The 20,267-nt window shown below is 35.6% G+C and overlaps 1 protein-coding gene across 3 annotated transcripts in view; it reads right to left on the bottom strand.

Moving 5' to 3' along the window:
* The window catches only part of CSMD3 (CUB and Sushi multiple domains 3), a gene marked incomplete at both ends in the record, with an annotated part of 576,542 nt that overhangs the window by 381,331 nt on the left and 174,944 nt on the right, over window positions 1–20,267 (bottom strand). For all 3 annotated transcript variants that reach the window (XM_084217912.1, XM_084217913.1, XM_084217914.1), the window contains one exon: window positions 9,679–9,886. In XM_084217912.1, the coding sequence (XP_084074038.1) occupies window positions 9,679–9,886 (208 nt within the window). The remainder of the gene's footprint in view (window positions 1–9,678; window positions 9,887–20,267) is intronic.

Below are 20,267 nucleotides of genomic sequence, written 5' to 3'. Positions count from 1 at the left end.
AATATCTTAGTATGCCTATATAATGTCATTCTGCTCTTTAAACCAATTTCTAGATAAATTAAATACTCCTTTTCATCAAATAGTCTTTTACATGTAGCTATTTTTTCCATTTTTCAAAATACAAAGGATGCCTTGCTCTTCAACTTTCAATGTTGGCAGCACTAATCTTTTCCTTTCTTTTTTTTTTTTAATTCAGATATATATTAAAATATAATACCAAAGGATATATCATTTTTATTTTAATTATATCAATGCGGACAAATAGGTATACAAGATATTTTATACAGTACTTTCCTTTTTGTCTATGTGATTTAGAACCAAAAAAAACCCCCAATTATTTATCTGGCTGAGTACTGTTCTCCCGAATGGCATCTTACTCCAAACTCTGATTTTTCTCAGGTTTAGTTGCAAACTTCAGTTCACAGTGTTTGTCCTTGGATTTTTTTTCATGGGAAAAAAAAATATATATATTCTCTTGAATGACCCAGTTGCTCGTATCAAATGGTTTTCAATTTGAGCACCACGACAGATACTTCCACCATGAATTCTGAGGCGCTAAAGTTTAAATCTATGTCCCATGTTTCCAGGTGAAGCCAAAGGAAAATAAGACAGCAGGAATACAAAATATTTTGCAAAGTAGTCTGGACTCTACTGTGTAAACTGAACTAGGCTATTGAAACCACCAGGTTCATGTTTTACCCTTTCATGCATCAGTAGCAACCTTTGCACAAACTAAGAGGAATTCATAAAAATAGATCAGACTTTTATTTAAACTAAGTTGCATCACTTTTAAACAGCAACACATACTTGAAATTACAAGTTTAACAATTTAAGATTTCTGTGGAGTCTTTATAGAGCAGAAGAATAAAATTTACTACTCTACTTCACAGTTTTGGAGAACCTGTGCTCAAAATCACCAAAACCAGATGGAATGGCAACATTTCTGTAACAGTCCAATTTATGTCATTATATGCCTGATGCACAAGAGTAGAGTAATAAAAATAATTTCCAGCCTATCTAGCAAAGCTGTGGCTTCAGAGTTAGTGAAATTTTCAGTATCAATGTAACTTTCAGCTACCTAGTTAAAACCCATTAAAAGTTGGTGGAAGGTCTTGCTATTAGATTCATTGTAATTCAAAGCTAAATGAATAAATAATACCCTAAAGACTGTTAGCCTTTGCCTCTGTCATAATCATCTCTCATTTCTATCCCATAGGATCTGAACTCTGCTTTAAATTGCATTCAACACTGTAGCAATTCCTTAATTTCACCTTATTACAGAATTCCCCTTTTATAATAAACTTTCTGGAAAACACGTACCTCAAAAATAACCAAAATACAAACAAGAAAAATGCACGTATTTTGGGATTGAATCTCATATTTTATAAGTTATATAGGAATGGAAAGTTAGGTTAAAAGTTGGAAGCTTCAGTTTGGAATTGTTTTGATTCTTTTCCTTGAAAGGCATAGTGTCAGTTACCAAACAGAAAATAAGCCTTTTACAAACAGTCCTTCACCTTACCTTTAACTTCCCTTAGGACATTCAGGACAGCACATTCTTGCTCAGAAAATAGAGATGACGGTTTAAGTTTGTCCTCTGACATAAAAACTAATGGGGAAAAGAATTTCTGCAGCAGTGCAATACATCCACATGAAAGATGTCAAAATCTGTGTTATATGCTTCAGGAAGAGTATGCACTATGCAATAGGTAATTTTTCAGCAGGCTCAAAGACACTAGTCTGGATACCAAAAAGGCTGATGGAGAGATGTGAAGCTGACAACAACTTACTTATGAACTCTTACAGAAATATCAAAAAAAGTCTACTTCGCAAAGAAAGAAGAATGGAGTTCTCTTAATCAGGATATATCTTCATTAATAAGCTTCTTAGTAGAGGATAGAAAAGTAGTTGACTATGAAAAAGCCTCAAAAAATAACCAAAGAAAACTGCCATTGAAAGTATAGTTTACATCTTATCATTTATTATGATTAAACATTAGATAATGTCAGGTGAAATCACTTAATCAGAGAATTATTAAGGTTAGGAGACCTTAAAGATCATCAAGTCCAACCATCAACCCAGCACTAGCACTCTAATCCCTAAACCACTAAATTATATCACCCAGTGCCAGATCAAACATCTCTTAAACACCAGCTTGGTGTTTAAGATCCTCCCTGGACAACCTATTCCAATGCATGACCACCCTAAGAGTCCAATTTTGCATGACCTACTGCATGCAGAAGAAATAAACATACAGTAAATGTACATGACTGGTTTATTTTCATTTTTTACTGACTGTTAGGTGATGGCCAGAAAGTTGTGGATTGTCAGTAGTCACCTGCATATTGGATGGCAAGTAATTTTTAAAAAATTGTTCAGACACTGGTGTGACCTTGTGTAGATCCTTAATATAATGGAATTGCATTAGCAGATTCAAAAAATACTTAATTGTTTATTTGTCACTGGTTCATTTTACAAGTGAATTTGCACCCTGCATATCCTAATGAGAAATTCCAGGCAAAACAGATGGACAATCACAAAAAGAAGCATTAGTTTTTGAAGTAACGATTAGCCTTTAGGGCCATATAAATAATATTTCATCTTGTCAGAATTTATTAATGAATGCAAAGGATTTCATTCATGTATTCAAAATATACTTTTAGTTATTGTAGCCTGAGACATAAAAGTTGGAATTATGAATGCGTGGTTTACTCAGTGTACAAAACATACTAAAAATTTTAATTCAGAGTCTAGAAACGAGAGTGATTTGGGATTATCTCTTTAGGGATCACTGTTCTCCCACAACATGCCACTTACATTGCCAAATAAAGTAAATGTGGCAAAGACTTAGAACATGAGAAGAAAATGTGAAGTTTTAATTACTCTGGAATGAAACAATTATACATTTTTCAGTTTACTTGTTCTTTGGGGTTTGAGTTTGTTGTGATGTTTTCTCCCTGCCTCATTTTGAGATTTATGCTATCCTAATACACCTTCCCCCACCATACAGCTCACGCAGCATAAAACTTACGAGTTCAGTCACTGATGTTTCAGTCAAGTCAGGAGCAATGTCTCCCTTACTACTCCAACAATTGCCATCCTGAGACTATAGTGAATGACCACATGAAAACAACTGCAGTATTCCGCTGCAGTAAGCACACTGAAAGTGCTCCCTGTTAAATCATCAAGCCATCTTCCTATGCCTGTTTTATTCCCTAAATCTGCTGTAAGAGACTTCCAATTTTCTTTCCTACTTTTCTTTCTTTTTGTTACACTTTTTAAGTATTCATTAGCAAAATCCCTCAGGTCTAAACTATTATTTACCTGATTTACTCAAAGCAGAGTTACAGATAAGCAACACTGGAAGCACTCTGTTTCATAAAAGCAGGATTAAAGTGACCCATGGAAGCACAAAATCGGTAGTCTTTGTCTAAGAGGGATGTGGGAAAACCAGAGTACTGTTCTTGAATATAAAGATTCAAGAGAACTGTTTTTCAATTTGCTTCTCAATGTTGATAAGACTTTGTGACATAATATAATCCTATCTCTGTTGAGAAGAATATACATAAAAAGCCCATCCAATGTATAACTGCTCATTTGATAACTGCTGAATATCTGACTCCAGATGAGAATAACTTCATGCATATTAAAAGTACTATCAGAATAATGAAAACATGGCTTCAGAGAAGGTTTATGAATGTTTCCTTTTGCAGTGCTCCTGAACATAGGAAGTGTAAGAAATTAGGAGAAGCTTCAGAAGTTTCCTCAAAAGAAGTGCTTTTAACCACCTTTTGAAGCAGCAACAACCAAATACTATCTTCCTGACATTATGTACATTAATCAAAATAAAATATTTCATACCATCACAAGAATGTATTAAATTAAGGATACAATATAAAAAAATATAAAGGAAATGAAATAACTCTGTGAAGTTTCTGCCCCTATTGCAAACAGGGGGGAAAAAAAAGTAGCTCTTTGCATAGGTACTGTTATTCAACATACAAGTACCTGAGAAGACAACAGATCAGGCTTTATTTTGACAATAAAGTTGTTCTATTCCTTGAAGAAACAATATTCCCCTCCCTATGTGCCTCACTATTTTCTTCAACTCTTGTATTTCCTGCTCACTAGCACAGGGAAAATAAAAGCTTGGTTTTAACTTGTATCACTTCCTGGTGCAGTTCTTTTGTGACTGGGTAAATGCCTGAGCCAGAACAGAAGTGGGGACAAGTTTTTTTCAAAAGTGGCATCACAGTGGCCATGTAAATTGTTCATTTGTACCACAGTGAGCCAAGGGGATTCTGTGCCTGCACCTGACTTGTCTGATGCAAATACATGCTGGAATTTAACAGATAGTTTTCTCATTGAGGCTTGACTCCACTATGTAGTTATAAATCACATGTGTCAGATAAGCTTTAGCATTTAGTATTCTGGAGGAAGACAGGACAAATCGTATCTCTGGTCCTGTATCCCTGTGAGATGAATGGGACAACTTGAGCCTGATGAAGGCAGGTCTTCAACCCATGAGCTAGGATTGGCCACATCAGCCATCCTGCTCAGGAGAAAGGTTATACCACTGCCTATCCGTAAGGAAGGGAACTCAGGAGATGTTTGGACCTCAAACAGATAATTGGTAATAATAAATTCTTGTGTGTTGATTCTGACTGAAAACAATGATTTCTAAATTAGGAAAAAATGGAAAAGCTTTTCCTCCCATGAGGACAGTCAGAAAATTAAGAAGGTTGTCCACATAGATCGTTTAGACTCCATGTTTGGATAAAGGCCTGAGTAGCCTTGCCTCCCCTAAAAGCTGAGTCTGCTTTCAGCAGTAGATTGGACAAGCCAGCTCCTGAGTTCCTTTCCATGCAGAACTATCCTGCTTATAAGGTTTTGTCGTTCTGTCTTACGTTTCCTTATAACCCGGTTATGTGGACACATCGATAACATATTAAATTCTAGGATTAAACTCTGGATTTGCAGCTTGGTTGATTTCTATTTCCATGGATATAACAATTTCTAGGAATCACATTCTCCTTTTACTAAGCACTAAATCAAAATGCCACAAAGTAACTTTTATAAGAAACATAGACTGCAAGGTGTCTACACTTAAGTGACAGATTTTCATCATGTAACTCATGTTTACATGAGTCTATTCAGCCTGCAAAGTTTGAGGCACGTTTATCACTGCACTTTGAACTAAAACATGAGAAATTAATGCAGAAAACCCCAACAAAACAGGGTACTCACTACGAAAGGGCCTTTTATTTCTTCAGAAACACACAAGAACAAATAGTAGAAAATAACACAAGAAAAGCCTCCACCTCTACTGTTAAACATATGATTTGATATCTTATTTCTTTCTTACATTCAAATCTTTCTCAAGTTTCAGTAAGAATTTGAGAGTACCGGATGTAAAGTCAGTTTCAAAGTCCATTTCAGATGATGATTGCCAGATAGAATCACACAATAGAACAATGAAGAACATATCATTAACCTCCACAGTCACTGTAACAAATTCCCCTCCTAAACACTCATTGTGCCTGAACCCCACACATTACAGAATGCTTCAAGGAGGGTTCCAAATGACCTTATGGAAATGCCACAGGTGAAATGCTGAATCACCAAGAAAAAAATTCAATCACAGAAGTAAACAGCTAAGGACAGAAAAACCTCGCTTTTACGGAAAGCTTTTGTTTCGAAGAAAGCAAAGAACTTCATTTTTGTTCTCAGTCCTTCAGAAAAAGATAAAAATGATAACACACAATGGATGGATTATCAAAGGCTCAAAACAGATAATATTTTTAGCATTGGTATTCCTCCTATTCCTGATTTTCTGCTCTCCCTGTTCCACAGTTAAGCATTATCTCTGTTGCCTTCTGTTACCCGTTTTAGAAGAGGAAAAAAATTTAGGCACCTCAAAACTTGGCTAATTTTTACAGGGACTTTTTTATTGGTCTTTTGGGTTTTATTTTGTTTGAGTTTTTATGTGTGTTTTTGTTTGGTTTGTTTTGTTTTGTTTTTGCAATTAAATCGGGTAAAATAATTCTATCCACTATCAGTAAACAAACACTCTGATAATTACAGGAGGTTTTTATGACTGCACTTTGCTTGCTCTATTAATTGCATAAAATTTTCTACCTATTTGGCTACAACCACAACATCCTTCTGAAATAATTTTTCCTATGATAAGCAGTATCAATTTTGCTACTATTATTTAAATTTAAATTCAACTGTTATCAGATTACAAATTTTTTCATCTGGGGCTTTTAGCATACTTATTAAAATCATATTACTCACAAACCTTACCTTCCCAAGTCCTTCCTCTGAGCATTAAACACAGATTTAAAAATTTTGTATTAGCGAAAAAAGAGTAATAATTATCTAAAGCAGTGTCAACAGTCTTCATTACTAAAAAAGAGATTATTATACTTGTCTCTTTCTAATTTGAAGTGATTTTTCAAGAAAATAAATGCTGGGCCTTAGGTGGGATTTTTTTCCTCCTATTTTAATCTCTTCTTATGAGAACCTCTGCTTCCTATCTTGTCTGTTTTGCTTTCTTTCTTTCAAAATATTATTAAATTCATTGCTACTTGTACTATTGCGGTGTGATTTTCATCCCTGTGCTGCCACATTCATGTCAGGCAGAGGTTTTCCTCTGCAGCCTTTGATATGAGCATTATTTAATCAAGTATATTAACTGAAAATAAATCTAATCTATTCGGGCACTGGATAAATAAAATAACCACTTTGGTAAAAAGTTCTGATTAAGAATCTGTTTTATTAATGCATGTCTCTGTTGAAGATTAATTGTCATGACAGTACACTTAATTTTTAAATGCCTTCTAAAGGCTAATTTTTATTGCAACCAAACTGGCAATAAAAGTGACCATATACCTATCTAACACGGATAACTGCATTTTACACACACACACAAAAAAAAAAAACAACCCCAGAAAATACCCTTTCCCTTAACAGATATTATCTGCCTGCTCACCCTCACTTTAATTACCACTAACTAATATATTCTTCACTAATATTTCTTACAGGTTCTGTTTATCATTTTGTTCTTTCACAGCACTAGTAAAATGGAATTAAGTCAGGAAATGCTAATTAACAACCAAGCCCTCCAAATATGGAGGAAGAAGAGCTGTCATCTTGTGTATTGGTTTGGCACAGCTTGGTTTTTGGTAGACAAAAAGGAACATTTTGCTAGATCTTGTTTACTTTCACTTTTTTGCTTTATTGAAGAAAATGGGGAAAATAATTTCCTCAAACAAATAATTTTCCTTCAGTTTTACTTCCAAAATTTAAGAAATGCTATAATTCAACTCAAGCTGGCAAATGTTAGAATAAGCAACACAACAACAAGAACTCTGAAGGGCATCCACATAACTTTTTACTGTTATTTAAATGAAAATGGCCTATCAAGATTTTCTTGAGAAAAGACTGCCTTATCTTAAATATTATAACAACTGACTACAAAAAATATAGAAACTTAGCACTTCATAAAGAATTCCAAGTCTTGTCTTATGGATAACACCAGCCTATTCACTTGATGTCTACTGACTATTCATTTCACTTAGAAATAAAAAGTAGAGATATTTTTTTACACAGCAGATGTTCAGAAGAAAAGTTTAAGGGTTTTTTTTAAATCAATAGGTCATATAAAGCACCAAATTTTCTAAGATGTTATTTTATAATACTCATTATTCAGATCAACCAGTAAGTTTTTAGCAATTTTGAAAATTATGTAAAAATTTTTTTCCAGAATGAAAGATAAAGAACCTGAGTTTAGTTTCAGATTAACTACAGTCTAAGGACATATATAGTATCACCACTCTAAATCTAATTAACAAATTTCTGTTAATTAAACATTCCAAAGCTGTTTTTCCCAACATATGGGGGGCTGCTTCACAGTAATTGAACACATCAGTCCTTTTTAGAGAATATAAATGACAAGCTAAAAAAGAATATCCTCTCAGTCTGTTTCTCTACATGAGCAATTATTAAATTAGCATTGTAAATGTTCATGTTTTGTAAACACATAATGGGAATTTCCATATATAAAGTAATCTTTTTATATCATTTGAATACAGCCTTGTTTTATAGAACAAAAAGTGGAATAATTGTTTGAAGCTCATAAATGAATAAATAAAACACATTCAAGAAAAATCTAATGCACATTTAACAATTCAAGTGATTCATAATGTCTGTATGTCATTGGTGCTACCTTACTAATTATTACAAATTATTATTTAAAATTTATTTTAGCTGACAGCTAGTTCAAAAGATTTCAGTTTAAGAGCTTGAAAAACTCAATGACAATTAAGTAATATTCTAATACAGGTAATTAACTATGTAGGTGGCAGTATAAATTAACTCAAATTAGAAGACACTGTTTGCTAGATATTAAACTTTTATTACACTCTGAAGCAGTAAAAATATATTACTTATATGTAACACTTACAGAAACTTAGTCTGATGCTTTTAAAACAATATAATTATCTAATCTTAGATCTTTCCCTATTATAAAATCAAAACAATTTTATTTGGTCTCTGTTACATTTGGAGGGGGTTTATACTGATATGAAGAAAACAAGACTCTACTCATCTTAATGTGTCCAGCCAACCACTTGTGTCACCTGTTGTTCACATGCCTCTGTCATACAGAACCTCCAGAAAGCTTAATGAGCCAGTTAAGAGATCAAAATTTTACTGGACTTGATAACTGTGATTTATGGTTTGTATACAGCTCCTTTACTGTGAATCAACAGCATATTTAAACCAATAAAATAAACAAAAATATTTGTCCTATTGACAGGTTTCTTGAGTAGTGTGATGCTGTGTTACCATAAAACTACCAGACCAGAAAGCCACAGAATTTATATTTAATGTATAAAATTTATTTTTTTCCTATTTAACTGAATCTAACCTTGAAAGAAGTTATTTACTATTTTATTTCTTGTGCTTGTGTTACAACACCTACATAACACATCTACACTGAGATTAAGAATTGCAGAGATCAGACTAGCAAAAATATTGTTACTACTGCTAAGTCAACAAACAAAAAACCAGTCATAAACTCTCATTAAAGGTGCTATATTTGAAGTAAAGCTAGAGCCAAAAAGTACCGCAATTACTCAGCTAAGGGTGTTTGATTTCACGTATCAGGATGGATATTTCTAGGTAAGAGTATCACCAACCATACTCACATTATTTAGAGACCATGCATACAGTTCTCTGTACAGAAACTCCTCCAGAGACAACCCATGACCAACAGGTGTGGCCAATGCTAATTCCCCCCACCTCTGTGCTGAAGGCCTCCACTTTCTGACATTATGAAACTCTCTGAAGGCTTTACCAATCCTTACCTGTACAGCAGTCCGTTCCAGTCTGTTTCTAAATATATACATTTTCACTATAATAATGGTTAAATGGTTAAACACAATGAGGCAAATGAGATGAAGTGCCCTTCATCTTGATGCTACCTCTTCACAATATATTTAAAAACCATTTTACAGCTGTGATTGGATTATCAACATTTATGCCATGGTCACAATTATTACTGTGAAGTGTTCTTTTTAACTAGACTACATAGTCACAAAAGGAAAAGGAACAAAAATTGTATTTTCACATTTCATCTTTTTTATCACATTAAAATTGCAATATTTGACTTACCCTATTGTAGGTGGTTCAGAACCTTCAATTTCCAAATAATCGTATTTTTCTTCCATTTGGAAATCTGTAAATATGAGTGAGATAGTATCACCAGGCTCTGCCACAATTGTCCATGTGCAATCTGCGTTATTATGATATTCATTAGGAAAGTTGGGGCTCGAGATGATTCCACTTGATCCTCTCATAGTTCCTCCACAAGCATCCTCAGCTGTAAAAAAAAATTTTTAAAAATTAACACAACCCCTTAAAAATGTATACTTTTTTGCTGAGAATAGGAATTCATTACTGTTTAGGGGAACAATTGCTTAAAACTTTTTAACATGTTTGTCTTGGAATGCTGCTCCAAAATTGAGGTGTTAAAAAAGTAATTGCCAAATGTGTTTTCATGAATCAACTCGAGTTTGCTCTCTATCATAAACAGTCTGACATATGAAGTCCACCAGTCACATTATACTGAGAAAAGAAGCACAAAAATCTTACACATTATATACCAATTGCACTGTCATATTTTATTTTAGTGATTATCTAGTCATAAGGTTTATTCTTGAGAAATCATTTTCTCATTTTCAAACAGCTGATCAGTTTTCAAACCAAAGCCATTCTTGAGTGGTTTCTAAATGTCAGATGCAAGACGCTTTCATAATTAAGATGTTTACATCAGTGTAATGAGTTTTAATAGATCAAATATCTACAATTTTACCGTAGGAATACATTTTTCATGTCATATGAAACTGTGAACTGTAAAACTATTTGACCAATTATCGCAATGATTTTTTTTTTAACAGTGACTCTGAAACCAAAATTACTCTGCTTTTCAGCACATGATCTTACATTGGATATACCAGGCAAACATTGGATATTAACAAAATCAGTTCTAAAATAACTTATCCTATGATGAAACAATTCTCAAATGATTGGTGATCTTTATCTTCTTTATTAACAGTATATATGTGGCTAATAACTCAAAAATTATTTTTGAGGCTCCTATGTCTTATATTAAAATTATTTCTTGAGCTAATAAAATTAATTGTAAATTTAGTGTTTTTTCTTGCAAAAATGGAAATGTCTTTCAAATAACTTGAATGGAAATACCATATTGCATTACTTATTCAGTTTATTACCCAAATGTTTGAAACATATTTGAAGAATGTTTCTGCTCAATTAGAGAGCTAGCATGAATAAAATTTGCCCCAGAGTCCCAAAATCCAGTCAATACTGATGAAAAATGTATGATGAGGATAGGAAAAAAAAAAAACCAAACAACTTTAAGGTGTATAAGATTACAGAACAAAATGTTAAAAAGTTTAAAGAATTCTGACAAACATAATGACTCACTTATAACAGAAAGAAAGAAATTCATGACTCTTTCTTCAGCAGTTTACAAGTTTAAAATACCAGCCTTTGTCTTTTAAAAATTCTGCTAAATTATGCCATGGCCAGATTAAAAAACAAAACAAAACAAAACAAAACCAAACATAAAGTAAAAACATATCTTAAATGTATTCTTATTAGTTAGGCAAAGCACTTTGAATCCACAAAATATAATAAAACTGAGAAACCTCATCACATCACAGGTTCTGGCACCATACTTTGAAAGGAATAATAAATATATATAAATAAATAAGAATATAATGTTTTCCTGCATTACAGAAATTCAGAAAAATAATTTTAAATTGGTAGTTTACAGTAGTAAAATTTCCTACTGTATTGCCGAATTCATGTTCTGCTTTTTGCAAATGAATTATAGAGAAACATATCTTAGTTCCAAGAAATACAACAATCTGTTTACAATGTTGCTATAGTCTACCAAAACTTAAAAAATTAGTGTGGCACTATTTAAAAATATAAACAATGTCAATAAGTGTGCAGTTTATTTTGAGCTACAGCTGTTTAGGAATTTTTCCAAAGTATGATTTTGCTACCATCAGCAAAATGGCCCAAACAAATCATCATGGTTTTTATTCTGATTCATGTAGCAAATTTGCTACAAATATAATTAATATCATCTGCATTTACATGTTGCATAATATAACAAAAAGCACACTCATTAGTGTATTACAAGCATTAGAACAATAAATAAAAAGTTACTGTACTGGGATTTTATTTTCCTCTGCCCACAATATAATTTGCTTGGTTCAAGTCTTGCAATCAGATCCCCATAGGTAAAAGCTCCCATCTGTGAAAAGACTGAAAAGCATTATGCTTATGCAAATGTTTGGTGCCTTAAGTTGTGAAGACAGTGTAAAAAAAGATTTGATTTTCAAGTAAATTGACAAACACTGTTGACAGGAGTTCTACCACTAACTTCATAGTGTCCAAGACCCTGACAAATAAAAGAAAATGAAGTAATTGTATCTTGTGCAACCTGCTTCTAACACCCCTATTTCTATCACAATTGAAGAGGCATAATTTCTTAGATGTCAGCTATGAAATGTTGCAAATAAAAGAATAACTGGTGTGGGAACATTTAGGAGGGAGTAACAGTGGCTGATCTTCATCAATGTACAACAAGCCCAGTAAGGAAATGTGAACAAGAGAGAAAAGATAAGCTTTGCTATGATTTTAGTTCAGATTCACAATAATCTCTTTCCCTGCCTTTCTGTAGCTTTTTGAATTACCTCTAACAAACTACCAAGGTAGGAGTCTGCAAAGTTAATCAAGTGCCTAATCCCCTTTTTCCATGGGAAGAGACAAGCCCTTCCATGGGATTGTCTTTGCTCAAGGACCACAGTATATGTGGTGGCTAAAGCAGCAGGATGGGGAAACCCAGTGTGTGCCTCAAGGATATTTAATCTTGGGGAAAAAATAATCTATGGTGCAAGATTTATGTTGCAGGGAGTAAAACAGCAGGAATAACATGAACCAGTGAAGAGTAAACTTTGTGAGGAGCAAGGACAGTGTGGCAGTGACCTGGATCTGGCTGGTGTTGGTGCCCAATCATCAAGTCTGCTGCTTCTCCTGTCATGGGCACCCATCCTGATGAATGGACCCCAAATCACGACCTATTTTTCAACATCTGGAGGGAGGATGATGTCCATGAAATGGGAAAATAATATCTCTCTGTGAGAGGATGGAAGATAGTGATTAATGAGAATGTATTTATCTGTTTGTTGGTTATCAAGAGGATTTGAGGATGTAGTTACGTTGTATGTGTATGTGCTGCATGCTTCCATGCCCAATAGGCACTATGATCACTACAGTCAAAATGTAGTAGCTAAACAGCAGTAAAGCACCTAAATACCTTGAAAGAATTGTGTGCATCTCTATCCCTTTAATTTCCAGTTACCAAATATGAAGAAAAACCTCCACAGAAATTTTAAGACAACATTTCAGTTTAGACTTGATAGAGTCTGACATTGTTCAATTACAAATACATAGCTAATACTGATTTACTTTCAAAATCTACTTTTAAAATTCATACAACATACTTTCAAATTAAATTGAATTGGTCATGTACTGGGAAATTTTATCCAATACCAATCTTCAAATGTGATATGAAGGCATAAATGCAAAAAAATACACTTACTGACAAAATGTCATTTTTCCTAACATATTTCTCTGATCTTAACCATATGCTGAAAGGGGAAGATTTTTCAAAGTGATATGCAAGAGGGGATTTGGCATTAAAAAGCTTTTCAAGGTATTATGAATTCAAATTAAGATATCTATTTGAATATGCATAAGGGCTCTTGTGCAGAGGGAGTATCGCTGATATCATGATGAGTGATGATTATGAAAGTAATGTTTTGGGGGTTTGGTTTTTGTTTTTCTTTTTGTGAGCATAGATTGTTTCTATTTATGTTCATAGATACCTGCAGTTTTTTATGTCTCTTCTTTTTTTTCCTTTTACAATCTTATGATTAAATACTCATTAAATAGAAAAAAAGTGAAACGCGTACAAGTTCAAATAATCTCCAGTGAAATCTGATTTCATAAAATTTTATCTTTTTTTAAATTCCTGGTTTGCTGTTCGCTGTTCATTTTTCAATATGAATTTTGGAAATATATTTCTCTAGTTTTGTCTTATTTGATTTCCTGCTTTTTCTTGTAGCTTTCAGTGATATTCACAATAATGTTACATAAATATTGAACAGTAAATTTCAGTAAAAGGAATGATCCAAGACAGGCAATGTCATCAGTGATTTATACAGCATGCAAATTTGTGGATTTCATTGAGAATTCAATGAGATTGCATGGTAGATCAAGTTTTAATCTGGTACACAATGTATCACATCATCTTATCTATCTAGATATTAGTAGCAAATTAAACAGTTAAATTTTCTGCACATCCTATACCGCCTTCACAAGAAACCCCCTAGCTTCAATTTAGTTTCTTATTCTGTTTCTTCATTGGCAGTGCTACAATCAGCAGAATAGAAACTATGCAGGCTGAAAAAGCACCTTAAAAAGTTAAACTCAGTTTTAAAGTATGAAGTATTATATTCTGATTATGAAACTTGCTAATGAGTGTAGTAATAGATCACATAGGCACAAAAATATCTTTAGGAACCTCTATAGGCAATGCCAGTTCCCTCTGCTTCTTCCTTTGCACAAACAACACTTCCTGCTTTTGTTTCCTGCCCACTTTCTTGGAGAGTCTGTAGATGTCTATTGCAGAACTCCAGCAGTGCCAACAGTTTTGCTGTGGGCCTGTGATTTTGATAATGTCATTGTTCTCTGATCACATGAAAAGTTGCAATTCTTGGGCTTCCCATGCCACATTTACTTGCGTACAGATACTTGAGAGCTGTTTCTGATCACCCCACTTCATCAAAAAGAGTGCAAGAAAATCCCTCATCAGTCTGTGCTGTGTGTACTCTGTCTGATCCTCTGCTCCTCAATAAACCTTCAAGCTTTGGTAACCAGCCACAAAAACCTGGGTCAAAGACCTTCTCATTAGGTTAGCAAGATCTTGCTCTGCTAAATAAAAACTAGCTCTTCAATTTAGTCTCAATAATGTAATGTTTAGAGCCAGAGATTAAAAGGATGGATCTGTACAGTATAGAGGTCAGTGTCTGTAATATATTGTATATTATATTTATTTTATATAATATTTTGATACATTCTAGAAACTCCAAAATATAATGCAAGATAGATATAAATATATAATATCTGAGAAACATTTATGTGTTGACTTTTTCTACAAATCTATAGCAATGGAAATATTTCAGCCTTTCCTCATAAGTTATGCACAAAGAATAACCTTACAGATTTCAGAAATTGAAATATAAAGATTGCAAAACATCCATCAACTGAAAATCTTTCAGAATAGCTTTGCAGAAGATTTTTCATCTTTGACTTACATACAGTTCATCCAGCTTTTGTGTAGAGGGACATAAAACAGTTCTTAAGGACAAATGGAAGTCTTATTTTCTGTCTTGATTCATAAAAATCACAGATTTTAAAGTCCAAATAAACCCAATGATGACTATAAATTGACAGGATTCACATCTTCAGATCTCTTGCTTTGTATTTTTGTGCTGCATACCAGTAAAATTTATACAGATTTGACCACCAGCAAAAAATTAAAAAAACAAATAATGCATCGGTAGCTAAAGAGGTGAGGAGTTTAAATGGTCCTTGAGCATAGGTTAAATGGAACAAATTGCCTTCCCACCTACCACCACTGAGATAGAACCACAAAAACTACCTATGCCAGGAGAAAACACGGCAATATCCACACAGCCTGTGCCTGCCTGGAGGCCGGGACTGGGCAACACGGGGTGACCATGAGGGAGGCGGCCGCGCGCTGCCCAGGCCCAGCACCGCCATGGCGGCACCGCGGCCTGGCCGCACTGAGAGCAGCGGGCGCCGAGGGCACCGAGGGCACCGAGGGCAGCAGGGGAGGCACAGCCAGGCACCAAGGGCATCGAGGGCAGCAGGGGAGGCACAGCCAGGTACTGGGGGCACCGAGGGCAGCAGGGGAGGCACAGCAGGGCACCAAAGGCACCAAGGGCACCAAGGGCACCGAGGGCCACAGGGGAGGCACAGCAGGGCACCAAGGGCACCGAGGGCAGCAGGGGAGGCACAGCAGGGCACCAAGGGCACCGAGGGCAGCAGTGGGGGCTCAGCGGGGTGCCAAGGGCACCGAGGGCAGCAGGGAAGGCTCAGCGGGGTGCCAAGGGCACCGAGGGCAGCAGGGAAGGCAGACTGAGGCACCAAGGGCACCGAGGGCAGTAGGGGAGGCACAGCCAAGCACCAAGGGCACTGAGGGCAGCAGGGGAGGCTCAGCAGAGCACCAAGGGCACCAAGGGCACCAGGGGAGGCACAGCCAGGCACCAAGGGCACCGAGGGCACCAGGGGAGGCTCAGCAGAGAACCAAGGGCAGCAGGGGAGGCACAGTGGGGCACCAAGGGCTCCAAGGGCACCAGGGGAGGCACAGCGGGGCACCAAGGGCACTGAGGACACCAGGGGAGGCACAGCAGGGCACCAAGGGCACCAAGAGCAGCAGGGGAGGCACAGCGGGGCAGCCAGGGCACCAAGAGTAGCACGGGAGGCAGACTGAGGCACCAAGGGCACCAAGGGCAGCAGGGGAGGCTCATTCAGGCACGAAGAGCACCAAGGGCAGCAGAGAAGGCTGGTGCGCCAAGGGCACCGATGGTGGAAAGGGAGGCCCAGTGGGGCACCAAGGGCACCAAGGGTGGTAGAGGAGGCTCAGCCAGGCAAGAAGGGCACCAAGGACAGCAGAGAAGGCACAGGGGGGCAGCAAGGGCAGCAGGGGAGGACATGATTTGATGAGGACACAGCAAAGGATGAGGGACAAAGGGGAGCTGTCCTGTCGCCGCCAGTCGATGGCCGGAGGAAGGTAAAGTGCGGCAGGAGTGAGGGGAAGTGACATGACAGATTGAGCCAAGGTGAAAGCAGAGAAACCTCTGTTCTTAAGTGCTCTAACATATCTTTTTTTTTTTTTTTTTTTTTTTTTTTTTAATCCTGAATCAGTAACTAAACAGTTCTGTTACCTGGCAATAAATTAAAATTCAGTGATATCCTGAGTTGCCCATTTTTTTCTTCAAGGGAATGTCATGTTATGGATGTTATTTAGGTGAGTGGGACTCTCTTGTACTTATAAAAAAAGTAACTGTTTTCTAGTAAATGGTGCACAGAGGTCTCATTTATTGTTGTTTTTTCCATAAAGAAGGAAGGAAACATTTAAAGACAAGTAAAGTCTTGGCACATAAACCAATATTTTGTCTTTTTTGCAAAAACAAGACACAAAGAAAGAAAAAACCCCAAACAAACAAAAAACAAGACAAAAAAAAATCCCAAAGGATGCAGCCTCCTGAACTCTTATCTATTAATTTGGTTAAAAATGTACATAGAATTATTTTTTTTAACTTTCTGTTTTAGTAGACTAGGAGTTTAAATTGATGGATTAATTAATAAGATTTTTTTAACAAAAATATAAAATTTTAACAAAAACATTTAGTCCGTCAGTCTATCAGTCAACCATGCCTTTACTGCTGTCTTCCAACAAGAAAAATAAATAGCCCTTTTTTTCTCTCATAAAATGAACTTTGGGAAAAGATTAGTGCTTTTATTGCTTACAAACCAAGATAATTTAAATTAAAATATTTGGGAAGGCCTTGTATGAATATAAGCACAACAGAAAAATAGATAAAGATTTCTTGATGATCAAACTGTTTCCTATTGCTTTGTGAAACAATAAAGCTTAGAAGCTCTGCAGCATTAAGATACTCATTTAGATTTCATGGTTCTCAACCCTGATATTTACTGTTTAAGTTGCTGAGGGGCAAAAGGCATAAGACTAAATTCATTAAAAATGAAATACAGAGGAAAGCAGAAATTACTTTTGTTGATTGCTTCAACAAAGAAAAGGAAAAAAAAATACCTAGAAGTAAATATATCAATTAATCAACTTGAAATTCAACTATTTTTTGTTTCTCATTATTTTTAATATCTACAACAGTTTTTACTATGATTTATAAATGTAATTTTGTCTTTACAATTTGTCTTGTCTTTAAACCAAGCATGAAAAATGTGAAAGATGATAAATAACATAATACTTGAGATTTTCAAAATTACTAAGGATCTTGTGGATTTTGTTGGGTTTTTTTTATTTCTTGAGAGAAACTAGTTTAAAGTATGAACTTGGCAGTGGCTGATTTTTACACCTGATTTTGCAGTTTTGCCTCTGAACCACAGAAAACTATAGTTAAATTATTGTAATTAAAAAACAAATGTTTATGGAAATGCATAAAATAATGGCAATGTTGTGCTTTAACCCAGCTGGCAACAAAGCACCACACATCCCTCACTCCAAACAAGTAACTAAGTATTTGAAGTGGCACTTGTTTTATTTATCTGTGGATATTTTACTGTATAAAAGAAGTTGGTTTCTGTTCAGTGAAAATCACGTGGTGGTAGAGTCAGGAAGAAGGCTGAATCCAAACCAAAGCATCCAGTGCCATCTGACAGACAGTGCCTGCAGAGAGGAAGAGTTAGTGCTTCCTTTGGGATCAGTTTACACCTCCTTGGAGGACCTTCTCAGGAGGTATTTAAGAAGAGAGAAAAATGCTGTGCAGCAGCAGAAAGAGGGAGAGAGAGACAGAAAGTGAGAGTGAGTGAGTGAGTGAGTGAGTGAGTGAGTGAGTGAGTGAGTGAGTGAGTGAGTGAGTTGGAGATTATGTTTGCCTGGAGAGGCTGTGGAATTTACAGCCTTGGAAATTTTCAAAAGCTTATGAGCTGCATAGGACCCAGAGAAAATATAATCGACTTTAAAGTCAGACTTGAGAGGTCTGTAAGATTTGATAACCTCTTGTGGTCCCCAGACAAGTTCTCCCATAATTCAATATAGTTCTCCTATGCTAGCTTCGAGATAGAAAAATAATATCCAAGCAAATTGAAAAACGAAAAGAGTGACTTGTATTGTCACAGAACTAATTCTAATACAGAACTAGTTCTAATACAAACCTTGTATTGCTTGAATTCACTTACTATTTTTAAATTTTCCTGCACGTAATCCAGTAGAACACCTAGAGCAAGATCAGGAAAAAAAGAATACTTCCTTTGTTTTATTTCAACTCTCTTGACCTGATTAAAAGTTGTATTTTTTTTTTTCCCTCAGAACAGGTGCACTATTTTAAGTTTTGCCCATTCAATGGAGAATGGATTTCAATGCATACATCTTCAGTTATTTTTATCTTAGCTTTAAAAATGTTGGAATGAGACCACTTCAGTGTCTAAACCATCAAGCCAGATTTCATGCTCATTTTCTGTACATATTCAGTATAGGTCTTTAGAGGCAAAAGAGGCTATCATAACTTTCATTGTCTAGTCCTTTGAACCTTCTGGCCTAATGACAACTGGATTACAAGGAGCATGGAGCTAAAAATAGTTTACTTTTACGAACTGAAGAAAAATGCAAATGTTCATCAAAATTTCTTCCTAAAATGTGCAATTCCATATGCTCATTTTTGTAAAACTTCTAAACAACAGGCTGTATTCTTATCCAGCACCGTGCAAAATAAGAAGCACAATTTCTGTGGCATATTTGTGATCTCTTTACTTCCGTAAATTACATTTCTACAAGAAATGTGTTTTATTGCATCACAAAATACCTAAATGATGGCAAAATGGTTTCAAGATTTCAGATTCAAGATTTCTATAGTTGCTTAATTATGCAGAGACTTTAGAATTCAGCACTCCTGAATGTGAATTGTAACTACTGCTGCACCAGAAGAGAGAAGCAGGACCTAACCTCTTCTGAAGACATTTTTTCTCTGCCAATTTATGACTGCTTTGGCAGCTCTGTTACCTTATTTGCCAAAATTTATCAAACTTAAATTAAGTCTGCCTGCATTTGAAAAGTTCACAGAGACATTCAAATTTGGAAAACTAAAATCAGAACTGGAAGAAAAAGATTTTTACACCACAGAAGCATTTAGAAACAGGAGTTTCAGTGTTCTGCTTGAGTGATGAACAAAGTTTTTCAAGTAGAAGTTGAATATATCTTCTTCACTTTAGCCAGTAACACTCTCATAGACAAACTGATAAAGTATGGGGTAGATGATGAGTTTGTGATGTGTGCTGAAAAGTGACTGAGAAGCTGGGAGGTGAAATGCATGAAGGGTGGTGAAATGTAATAAGCAGCATAAAGTCCAGACAGAGACCAGTTCCCTTGCACCTGGAGTACTGAATCCAGTGATGGCTCCCAGTATGAGAAACATGGACAGAGAGAGTCTCACAAAAAGCCACAAATAATTCAGGGACTGGAGCCCCAGACATACCAGGGAATCTGAGAGTGCATGTTTAGTCTGGGGTAGAGAAGGTTGAAGGGGAATCATTGGTGCTTATAAATACTTGAAGGGAAGTAAAGAAGATAGAGATAGACTCTTCTCAATGGTACCAAGAGGAATAACGAGATCATTTGGCATAAATGGAAATAGAAGTAATATTGTTCAAGCATTCTTTTTTTCCCCACTGTAAGGTTGATTGAATACTCTAAGAGGTTGTTCATGGAGGCTGTGGGATCTCTATCCCAAGACTCAAAACTCAGTTGGATATGGCTCTGATCACCCCACTCCAGGTGGCCTTGCTTTCAGTGGGGGGACTTGAACTAGATTATATTC

Source organism: Fringilla coelebs (assembly GCF_963513975.1).
Source record: "Fringilla coelebs genome assembly, chromosome: 1".
NCBI classification, from domain to species: domain Eukaryota; kingdom Metazoa; phylum Chordata; class Aves; order Passeriformes; family Fringillidae; genus Fringilla; species Fringilla coelebs.
The sequence above is the reverse complement of the archived record's forward strand: the minus strand, read 5'-3'. Positions and strand labels throughout refer to the sequence as shown.